General features: G+C 39.6%; 1 protein-coding gene across 1 annotated transcript; it reads right to left on the reverse strand.

Moving 5' to 3' along the window:
• Positions 1-870: 870 nt before the first annotated feature.
• On the reverse strand, positions 871-8,427 carry ctsl.1 (cathepsin L.1). The gene is made up of 15 exons (XM_047341702.1): positions 8,226-8,427; positions 7,816-7,958; positions 7,490-7,687; positions 6,880-7,071; positions 6,241-6,406; positions 6,045-6,147; positions 5,795-5,891; positions 3,483-3,648; positions 2,901-3,043; positions 2,552-2,749; positions 2,275-2,466; positions 1,637-1,802; positions 1,448-1,553; positions 1,158-1,261; positions 871-1,044 (listed from the first exon to the last, which is right to left on the reverse strand). Exons 1-14 carry the CDS (start codon positions 8,323-8,325, stop codon positions 1,162-1,164), a joined length of 2,070 nt encoding a protein of 689 aa, XP_047197658.1. The 5' UTR covers positions 8,326-8,427; the 3' UTR covers positions 871-1,044; positions 1,158-1,161.
• Positions 8,428-12,369: the final 3,942 nt, after the last annotated feature.

The raw sequence follows: 12,369 nt of genomic DNA on the forward strand, positions 1-12,369 counted from the left end.
GCGCAGACAAAAACAAAGGCACATAGCACATGGACAAGATGAGAACTAAATGACCAACAAACCGCTAGTCTTTATATTGTAACAACAATATAAAAACATGAGAATCCATCCATAATTCATTTTTATTTTTGATCGTCTTTATTGACAGAACAGTGCGTGAATAGTGCAGATGTTTCCACATGTGTAGGAGGACTCCAGCCTGCACATGTGGGCTGCACTCGCTACCAGATGAGCGAGGGGGTGTCCCTACTTCAACCTTGTCGTACCTTTTTCTCTGAAACACAATCATTTCTTTGCACCAGCTGCAAGATTGATAATGTACATTTGCATACTACTGCAGCAACAAGCCACAGACAACTGCACAGCCAGTATGGGCACCTGTTGTGGTTTGCATACATGCACATATGCTTCATGCAGCTAAAGATATTTTTCTACTCATAAACCCAAGAACACAGATTATCAGTCCTACCACTGCTGTGATTGTACGCTTTTAATCATATTAAATAAACAAATTGAATTTCTTATACGTTCACACTATATTGATCTAAAGCAACAAAGCGTACGGAAATAATAACCATGATCCATTGCAGATATATTCACAGGGCAAATTAATAACTGTATGAGGTCATTAAAATGTGATCGAGAAACTCTGAGCTAAAGGTTGGCAAAACACCTCCAGCCAACAAGTAATACATTAACTAAATTTATTATTATTCTTAGTTTATCATCCTCTGGCGGCCTTGCCTTTGTGTCGCGGAGGCAAACTTTAATGGCCAAATAACACTGCACTATTTACAAGTCCCAGAATATCAGCGAAGCCACAGTGATGGATGAAAGGACAATAAAAAAAAAGCAACAAACACACAATGGTTTGAATTTTTTTTCTCTGACAGAAAAAACATTTATTTCTTCACATTTATTTACAATCAAAGTCATTCTATTAAAATTGCACCAGGGTACAGTTCAAACAGGAAAAACATCATTCAAGTGATAAGTCGGCTTCTTTATGAAATTAAAGTGAATTATGTGACACAGATGAAAGACCTGCAAGTACAATAAACAACCAGCAGTTAGTGCACAGTAAAAACACCCAACCACACAGTTTCAGGTTTATCTGTGTGTTTCACAGACGAGAGTAGGAAGGATCAAGACCTCACCTTCTCAGACCAGGGGGTAGCTGGATGCAGTAGCGATGCCACACTGGTTGTGTTTGTTCCTGGTCATCATGATGTATCCCTTGTCTCCCCAGGATAGACCCCAGCTACACAAACACACATCACCGACCATATTCAGCTGCTTTATATAGAACTGAATCATTGTCGAAAAACAACAGCATAACGAATTTAAAAACACTGATATACTAATAAAAGTGATTGCAGTAATTAAGTATTGATTTAAGAAGCTGATGTCATCCTGGCTGAGCTGACATTTCAATATGTGTATCTACCTGTTCTTGACCAGCCAATAGTCATGTTCGCCGTCACTGCCGTATCCCACAGCGAGAACACCGTGGTCCAATTCTGTGCTGCTGCAATCCGGCTCATCATAAACTCCTGGAAACACACACACATTAGTCAGGCTCGTAGATTGGTAAGTACATAGTTTTTCATATTTCTTACAAGGATGTTGTATGGACCTGATTCATAAAACTGGAAAGACTCATGAGAAGCATCGATGGCCACAGACACGGGTCCAATGGTGGCCAAAGCCTCCTTCAGGGCGTCTTCATCACCTTGTTTTATATCAACAAAGCCGGAGCATTTGGCACCGATGGTGGCAGGGTTGTAACGGCACTGTCCGTCCTAATTCAGAGACAACATTATAATATTATGAATAACCTTATTTATGTGGCACATTTCCAAAACAAACATTAATACTTTTAAAGTCATAGAAAGCAGATAAATTGTGTAGTATCTTTAAAAGTAACGGCAAAAAGGAAAGGACAAAAGAAACTTAAGTAATAGAGACAAACAATTACCATATTAGTTTTACAATGTTGACACATCAAACCCAAGAGATATTGAATAGTTCTTGTAGACTTTGACCTGAGAGCCTGCCAGGGTTTAGTTGTTTAAAACGTTGTGTCCACAAGGTGGCAGTATCTCTCACATAAAACAAAAAACACATTCTCAACTCACTTCTACTCTGTCTTCTTAGATCAATAATGACAAATGGCTGTTTTGGATTGTTTACAGTAGCTGCATTCAAATAAAGTGACTTACACCCACATTGAATGCACATTGTTATTTCAACCAAACCAGAGTTTTTTGTTACCTCAGCCTCATACGGGTAGGAGTCCTCTGTGTCTATACCTCCGTTGACCTGGATGTAACGGAAGGCATTGTCCATTAAGCCTCCATTGCAGCCCTCGTTGCCATAGTTACCAGAGCAGTCCACCAGCTGCTGCTCACTCAGGGACACCATCTTCCCTATCTTCCTGAAGTTCTGACCCTCCAGCGAACCCGTCTGGAAGAGGGTGAAGTTCATTTGAGACCAGAAAAACAAATCATCTGTGTTACTGGAACAGCAAAAAAAAAAAGGTTTTACATACTGCACTGAAGGCCCAGCAGGAGCCACACTCCTTCTGGTCCTTGACGTCAGTGACGTAGCCCTTGTCCCTCCAGTCGACGTTTTTTGGCAGTTCAGTGACTTCAGGCAACCGCAGGAAGGTGGAGCCACCACGAGGCAGAGAAGCGTTAAAGGAGCCCAGGCAGCCCTGAGAAATCAAACGCTTGTACTCCTCATTTTCCTGGGGAGGAGGGACAAAAATAGAGAGCCGTTCTTACCATAATGTCAATAACGGTGTTGTCATGATCTTGCTGTGGCTGCTGCTGCAAAAAGGACAATGTGTTTTGTGTAAAAAGTCAACAAATGGCGCGATAAACAGCCATGTATCATACCAGGTCAGCAAAGTAGTTCATGCCAAGGCGGTAGGATTTGATGCCCTGATCGGCCATGATATTGTGCACCAGTACCAGTTTGCGGTTTTGGAGCCAGATTTGCATGCGGTGAGTCTCCTCTGATGGAGAGTTGTAAGATCTTCCTGCCAACCAGAGACGGAAAAAATCAGAGGACATTTAGACTAAAAACAGGTTGTAAATGATGCTGTTTCGAGTCACTTGGATGACACCACAGGAGCAGTGTGGAGGTGGACAAGGTTTTTTTTTACGTTTGAAGAAATGGTTGCTAAATACTTCAAATACGCTGTTTACCCCTGAAACTCCAAACGTGTTTTGTGGACTCAAACACTTCGCACACTCGTCCATCGGCATAGTGCTGAGTAGATAATGAGTGAATTTTCATTTTTGGGGTGAACTATCCCTTTAAGTGTAACTGAGCACACGTTTCTCTAAATTTAAGTCTTACATCATAAGGCCTATAAAGTATGTAGGCTTTATAGACAAAATCTCTTCAGACGACGGAACATCTTCTATATTTGACAATAAGATAAAACATTCTGAGAAGAGTTAACACTGACTCACCAAACTTCAGTTTCCAGGCGTGGAACTCCAGGTCTTCCAGGGACACGCTGGCACAGCTGGCCACGGCCAGAGCAGCGACAGCAACCAACAGCAGCTTCATCCTGAGCGACAAAGTCCAATGTGACTTGAAGTTGAGACTGAACTCTCTAAAAAAAACGTTTCCTGTCTACTCCAGCACAGAATCAGCTTTATTTCCTGGTTTCAATGAATCTCAGTTTCATTCCTCCCACAAACTCCTTCTTATGTTTATCTATAAAGTCTGTCTTTCTTTGCAGCAGCAGTGCACCAGCAGTACAGGAAGTATGCCTGTGTGTGTGTGTGTGTGTGTGTGTGTGTGTGTGTGTGTGTGTGTGTGTGTGTGTGTGTGTGTGTGTGTGTGTGTGTTCTTACCTGCCCTTATGTCGATTTGTACGGTGAAGTCTAAGGTACAACCACCAGGTGATGCAGGGCCAAACCAGAGCGACACTCTTATATACAGCTGTGTATGTTTATGAGTTGCAGTGCATCCAGTCAGGTGGGGTTTTCTTTATGCGGCTCATAAAGTCAGAGAGAGAAAAGTGAGATTGTCAGCAGCTCATTAAGTGAGAAAGAAAAAAGGGGAAGAGTCAATCATTGAAACAGGGAATGACAAAGTCATGTGTTGTGTCCGCATGATGCCAGTTTTCTGGTAAATGTATTTTTCAACCTAACCAAAACGAGGAACATCAGCATTATGATCTCACTTCCCTTGAAATCTTACAGCCACATAAAGAAGCAGCACAGTCTTGTCTGTTTGTGCGAAAATGTCCGGTCACGTAGGGATGGGGAATTCTCTCAAAGAACAAAGCCAAAACACACAGCAACAATGACACATGTACTAATTTCCGCCTTGTTGAAACCTTACTCTTGAAATTATGACACTCAAGGTGGAGTGTGTTTCAATTTCTCAGAAATGTCAGTGGTATATTACACCCACTCACTGAGTGTTTGTTCAAGGGATTTACCTGAATGATCATGTGTTATTGGAAATTGTGTCACCCACTCTCCTTTATGATAATAACAATAACAATACATTTAATTTATATACCATTTTTATTAATTATGTTAAAAACTTGCAAATAATAGTAAAATAAACTTAAAATGACTAAAACAAAACAATTAGAAACGGTATAAATCAAATATTCTCAAAAGCTTTTAAAAATAAGTCACTTCCACATTTGACTGAAGTTCTATTGACTTTGACGAATATTGAGATATTAATTTTTTTCTTCTGTTGCAAAATAATGAGTTTGCCCTTCAGTAATATTAATATACATATAATACACACCCAAGCGCATTCACATTTCTGATTCCCTACATTTGATTTACTGTATTTTTTTGGTTTTAGTCGTAACTGACATAAGCATCAAACACAGACATGATAAAGAGCTTTGAGACATGAGGGTGAAATCAGTTTTTAAAAATATGCTTTCCATAAATGCACAACTTTTCTTCAAGAGACGTTTTCCACCAACTTGACGTGCACACATTCAGGAAACTATGAGTAAAGTATATCTGTAACATTAAAAAGCCTTTTTATATATGTGTGCACAGAGCACAGACTCTGTAAGCTCGGTTTAGAAAGGTGCTATGCAAATATGATTTCACTTCCTTGAACACATAAGCCTCGACTCAGGGCAAACGGTTTAGTAAGTTCACTGTGTGGGGAGCTGAAGTTTTGTGTACTGGGATTCTTGAGGAGTTTGCATATTCATGAATCATTTAGAAATTATACAAATAGGGTACACAGTTTGTCAGTAATAGACAGTTTCACTTCTTTACACAGTTTCTGTAAATGTAAAAGAGGAGGTCACGGCGCCTTAAATTGTGAAAACTCTGAGCTAAAGGGATAAAAAACCAGTGTTGGTCAAATACCTCCAGGCAACATGTACAAGTAAGAATATCAGCGAAACCTCTTTGATATATGAACAGACAATTAAAGGAACAACATCACAAGTATCTTTTCAAGTAAAAGCTTTTATTTCTTTACATTTCTTTACAATCTCAATTTTAAAAGAAGTAATTGAATTAAAAGTACACCATGGTACAGAGACTCTCAGTCCAAAAGTCAACAACAGTCGAGTGATAATTTAGCTTCTTAAGGAAACTAAAGTACATGATGTGTCGCAGAAGAAAGTCCTGTAAATACAATAAACAACAACCAGTTAGTGCCCAGTACAAACACACATACACACACTTTCAGGTATATCTGTGTACACACACCTACACGTTTCATTTAAATAGCAAAGAGAAAGACAGAAGAGAGTAGGAGGGCTCATGACCTCACCTTCTCAGACCAGGGGGTAGCTGGCTGCAGAAGCGATGCCACACTGGTTCCCACTGTTCCTTCTCATCTTGATGTATCCCTTGTCTCCCCAGGATTCACCCCAGCTACAAAAACAAAAAAAATAGTGAAGCAGTGAAAAGAGGCTAAAAACCATCTTGGCTGAGATTCACCACATTTTAGTTGAGTTTACTGTCTCAGCTGTAACAGTTGTAACATGCAGGAGAGGAGCCCACAGTTCAATATATTTGTGTACCAACCTATTTTTGACCAGCCAATAGTCTTTGCCATCTTCAGTGCCGTAACCCACAATGAGTACACCGTGGTCCAAATCTGCGCTGCAACCCGGCTCATCATACACCCCTTGAAATACGCATACATTAGTCAAATTAGCTTGTATGATAAATAAATAGTTTTCACATTTCTTCCAGAGTTTGAAAAGGATGTTGTATGGACCTGATTCATATAACTGGAAAGAATCCGAAGCAGCATTGATGCCCACAGAAATGGGACCAATGGCATACACAGCCTCCTTTAGGCTGTCTTCATCATTTTGTGTTATATCTTTGTAGCCGGTGCATGTGGCAGCGATGGTGTCAGGGTCGAAACGGCATTCTTTGTCCTAATTCAGAGACAACATTATAATAATATTAATAACTTTATTTATGTAGCACATTTAAAATTAGGCAATACAAAGTGCTTAAAAAGAGGACAAATAATAACAACAATATAGAACATCAATGACAAGAAGCAAATTAATACAAGGTCATATAAAATCAAAGACTGCAGATAAAAATACTACAAAATGTGGCAAATGGCAAAAGTAAAAGAAATGAGAGCAAATCTATTTGATTTTCCATGTTGACACGTCATGGGTGCAAATGAGAGAACGTTTCAAACGGTCAATGTAGACTTTGTACTGAGAGCCAGCCAGAGTTTAGTTGTTCAAAAGGTTTAGTCCACAAGATGGCAGTATTGCACATCTCTCCAATTCCTTTTTTTTTTTCTTAGCATGACAATGGCAAATGTTGTTTGAGACCGTATGCAGTAGCTGCATTCAAATGATGTAAGTAATACACACAGTTTTCTGTTTACCTTAGCCTCATATGGGTAGGAGTCCATGGTGGTTATACCTCCGTTGTCCTTGATGTAATTGAAGGCATTGTCCATTAAGCCTCCATTGCAGCCCGAATTGTCATATTTACCAGAGCAGTCCACCAGCTGCTGCTCACTCAGGGAAACCAGCTTCCCTGTCTTCCTGAAGTGCTGACCCTCCAGCGAACCAGTCTGGAAGAGAGTGGAATATAATTGTGACAAAAAACATTTGAGTTACTGGGACAGAAGACTTGGACTTTATTGTCCCTTGGGGGAAATTATTTCAGTACAATCAACACAGAAGGACACATTACTGCAGAGGCAACCCACCGCTTGCACAAAACATGACATGCAACATCAAACATGTACAAGTGTAGTGTCATGTATTGCTGCAATGACAGAGGGTATGAAGCTCCTGCTGAATTGGGCCCTTCACCATTTAAATGTTGGTGAGTGCTGTTCATGCAATGGCTCTGTCGCTCAGGTCTGTTATTTTGGATGTGGGAAGTCCAGTGATTTTAGAAGCAGTGTGTGTGATGCAGGTGAGTTTGTTTCTGTTGGTGACAGAGAGCATGTTGTAGAAACAGGTGGCAAGTTGGGTTTTACATACTGCACTGAAGGCCCAGCAGGAGCCACAGGCCCCTTGATCCTTGACGGGAGTGACGTAGCCCTTTTCCCTCCAGTCCACACTTTCAGTCAGATTGGGGAGATTAAGCATCCGCAGGAAGGTGGAGCCCCGGCGAGACCTAGAAGCATTGAAAAAGCTCAGGCAGCCTCGAGAGAGCCTTCGTGTGAACTCCTCATGTTCCTGGTGAGGAAGGACAAAAGTTCAGAGAGTTACTTTATCCAAAATGTTGATCACAGTTTTGTCATAATCTCACTGCAACAAAATTACACTGGTGGTGTTTAGTACACAAATTCAGGGACATATCATACCAGGTCAGCAAAGTAGGTCATGCCAAGTCGGTAGGAGGAGTTGCCCTGATCGGCCTTGGCATTGTGCGCCAGCACCACTTCACGGTTTCTGAGCCAGATTTGCATGTGCTCGGCCTCCTCTGATGAAGAGTTGTAGGATCTTTCTGCCAACCAGAGACGGAAAAAATCAGAGGACGGAGAATCGAGAAAAATTATAATTTTTCAAGAGATAGTTCACTAGCTGACAAATAAAATTTCAGACACAAACATTTGAATCATTTTGGAGATTTAGATTTTGGGTCGAGTGTATCTGAGCAAAAGGTCTCTCCAAATATCAGCTTCAATTTTTTGGCCTGAAAAGTCAGTTAGCCTTATTGATAAAATGTTAACATATACTCTATTTGATAAAAGAAGCGTTAACACTGCCTCACCAAACTTGAGTTTCCAGGCGTGAAAGTCCGAGTCTACCGAGGAGTCGTTGGCACAGCTGGCCACGGCCAGAGCAGCAGCAACAACCAACAGCAGCTTCATCCTGACCCACGAAGAAAAAGCAAAGAGTTGAGACTGAACTCTCTGATACAGATTTGCAAAGTGAAGTTTGCAGTACAACCACCTGCAAGTGATGCAGGACTGTGGCAGAGGGCCACTCTTATATTGCCACAGGGGTGCCATAGTGGGTGGGTGGGTGGTTGGGTGTGGGGGGGAATCTGGGTGTGGGTGGGGGGGTTCGTGACCTCCTGCCTGACCAGTCCAAAATGCAAACATCTGCTTGGGTAAAATAGTACCAGTGTCCAAGAAGCAGCAAAATATATCAGTGCGTGTCACAACCTAAGAGAGAAAAATAATTTGTAAAAGAAAATTATAATAATAAAATTAAGTATGTGTGAGGGACATCATGTATAGAGAGAGGAAGGTGGCCCACCGAGTGTTTGTGTATGAGGCCCAGAATGTCGTGCTACACCCCTGTATAGCCATATGGTTATAACTTGCAGTGCATCCAGTCAGGTGTTTTTTAGCGGCTCATAAAGTCAGAGAGAGAAAATGTGAGACTGTCAGCAGCTCATTAAGTCAGACAGAAGAAAAGTCAGAGTCAATCATTGAAATAGGGAATGAGGGAATAATGTGTTCACCGAGTTATGAGCATTTTAATTGTGGGTACACCTCCTGCCTTGCATGTGCCAAGGTGGCCAAGATGCAATCTAGTTATATTTGTATCTGTTTTCTTGTGTTGAGGGATTAAAGCAACGTGTCTGACACATCCTTTGTTTTTTGGTTAAATGTGCAGTGTGTAAGATTTAGCTGAATAATCTATTGGCAGAGGAGACGGTGTTTAAAGATTTGTGATTGGGCCAACCCAGTGCCAATTTAAAAAAAAATAAAGATGCTGATTTGTGTTTTATGAGTCACTCCTACAAAAGGGCATTGGTCTAAAAGTCACATTTACACACACTCACCCACGAGTTTGTTTAATAGATTTACTGGAATGATCAATTTGTTATGTGACTGACCTTAAAAACTAAAAATTGAAAACCATCCAAGGCAGTTGACTAAAACGATATTGGCCTCATTAGAGATAAAGCAGTAAAAATGACTATAACAAAAAGAAACGGTAAAAATAAATGCTAATCAAATATTCTGGAAAGCTTTTAGAGAGGAGACACTTCTACATTTGACTTAAGATTTTAGAGATGAATATTTTTTATTTTGTGGCATTAATATTCTTATACATATATTACACACACAACTGCATTCACATTTCTGATTCATACATTTGATTTACTGTAATTTCATTCATGATTCATATCAGTTCCCACTGACTGTTCTTCAAAACTTCCTTTCTGTTTCCACACACACTTCCTGTTTACAACTTTGCCCGTAAAGAGTTGATCTGTTCTGCAAATTTTACCCAACGCGATATTGTCAGTAACATAAAATTCAAATGCTATTTAGCGATTAAAAAAGACGGAAAGAAGATTGAGCAAACAAACTGAGAATTTTCCCCCAGGTAGTGAGGGATTTATTATGGGTGCCTAGCAATGCATTGCAGACATATTACTATTCTGTATACTTATTTTTATACGACTTCTTCCATATGAAATTAGTCCCGCTACTCTTCATGCAGTTTTTGTCACACATACACAAGAGTGATATCAAAACATGCGTCGAATGGTGTGCTGTGACTTTTCTAAGACTTTTGTCAAAAGGTTCGCTCAAAGAATGTGGAAAACCACCCAAAAACTTTGAATGGGGGTAAAGGTCTCTCGCCCAAAAGAGCAAGAGTGAGAAAAAGACTAAAACTGCTAAAACTGCTCTCAAAGCCACAAATGGAGGTTGTCATACATGATTTTTCTATCAAAACATAGGAAAACTTATCTGTGGGTTCGGCATTGTCTTGGGATTCTTTATTTCATAGATATGACTTCAAGTTTTTGAACCACAGCCATTTGTTCAGGGACAGTGCCAGAGCTCAGATCTGCTCTTCACGTACACAGGTGGGAAGAGCGTGGGACAGGGGGGGACTTTTGAACTCTTTAAATAAACAACTTTCACAGTTGTTTCAACAATGTGTTTAGCTCAGTGGTTTAAGATGCTGAGAGGTCATTGGTTCAAAACCAAGCGAGGCCAAACATTTTATTTTGCTCATTTACTGCTTTTAATGTTAGAGACTCTCTGATTAAAAGTTATCCATATAAAAAAATTCGATGAACAGATCTATTAGTCTGTATTTAGTGATGTTGATAGCGCCACCTAATGATCAGTTTCAAAATGAAGTTATTTTTAGCTCCTCTGTGCATTGTCGTCTACCCCCCCAGATAGTTACAGGAACTTACTGGAAACCCGAAAGGAGCCTGGATTTTCAAAATAAACCCCCCCAGATAGTTACAGGAAGTTACCAGTAAACCGAAAGAAGCCTGGATTTTTTAAATAAACCCCCCCAGATAGTTGCATGATGATACCAGGAACCCCAAAAGGAGGCTGGATTTTCAAAATAACCTCCTCCCCCCCCCCTAGATAGTTGCAGGTGTCTCTCTCGAGCCGGCAGCAACCACTAGGCAGCCTTTCAAAATTTCTCGAGAGGAATTTTCTAGTTTTAGTTTCAATTTGGTTTTAAAGATTTAGGTTTAGATAGTTTTATTTCCTAAAATAAACGCAATAAGAGGATGGATTTGTCATCTGTGTGACTGTCACGAGGCTTTTGACGTGACCTCAGACCATAATGACTCAAAGACACAAGTTTAAAGATGTCATTGAACTCATTTACCACTCATCTCATGCTCCTGCCAGTTTGTTAGTCTTCTGCAGATAAAGAGTTCAGTGTACACTTACTCTGTGTGTGCACAGACTCTGGGTCTGCCCTATTTGAAAAGAACACATAATAGTTTGGCTGCATTTAAAAGCAATAGACACAAAACAAATTGATGTATCATATCTGTTTGTAATTATTTTAATGCTGTATAACTTTCAAATTTGCAAATAAAAAGCAAAAGACTCAAGCAGTTCAACAATAGTTGAATAAGTACTTGTATCCTTTCAGTAGAACAACCAATACCACAAAAACACATAAGAAAAAATACATACATATCACAAGTAAAAGTCCAAATATTCTAAATCCTACTCAAGTAAAATTATAGTAGTGTTATCAACAAAGTGTTGAACTTACTGTATCAAAAATTGCCACTTTTATTACATATTAGATAGCCTTCCTGTTGTAGCTGGTCAATGTGGAGCTCGTTCGTTTACTTTATATAATATTTCATTTATATATCAATGGTTCCCAACCTAGGGGTCAGGTTGCTCCAAAGGGTCACCAGATCAACCATAGACATTTTGAATGTGAGTGAGGGACCCGAATACATACAGTATATATGTTTATACATATATACTGTTGGGACCTAGGATGAAAAAATCCTGACCACATGTTTTCTTTGTTATATATATAATTCAATTTGGAACCTGCAAAAATTTAAAGCTAAATGCTGCAGGAACGATTGAACCTTAAAGTCTGAATACTTGTAAGGCAATACCTGCAATAAAGTAAGGGAAAAAAAGAAAGTTGTAGAATTATAGGTTTATCTAATTCTGATATTTAATTTGTATAGGGGCTGCACATATGTAAAAAAAAAAAAAGACCATAGGATTTATTTTTCACTTTGTTTTTTTCATAATAAACACAGATCACATTCTTGGTCCGACCTTTCCATCAAATAAATCACAACACGCACATCAGCGCACTTCACAGGTAACACACATTTCAAGACTTCACTCACAAGACTCAATCTATTAATTTTCTCTGAAAACTGCAACGTTAGAAATAAACTACAGTGGAAGTCTATCTTGTCACCCCTCACCATGAAGTAACCTTTTTTCATTTTTTGCAGTGTTACAAACACACCAGGAGAGGGCAGCATTTTCCTGCTTATGCAGTATTTCTGTTCATTGGTCAACTCAGGTCTCATACATTTAATTGTGTGCCAGTAATAGAATAAGCTACAGAATTTCGTCCACTAATTGATTTAAGAAGCAGAATCATTCCACTCATATCTCTGTAATATCCAGCATCTCTGTAATGTCCTC

This window comes from Hippoglossus stenolepis, chromosome 10 (assembly GCF_022539355.2).
Source record: "Hippoglossus stenolepis isolate QCI-W04-F060 chromosome 10, HSTE1.2, whole genome shotgun sequence".
NCBI classification, from domain to species: domain Eukaryota; kingdom Metazoa; phylum Chordata; class Actinopteri; order Pleuronectiformes; family Pleuronectidae; genus Hippoglossus; species Hippoglossus stenolepis.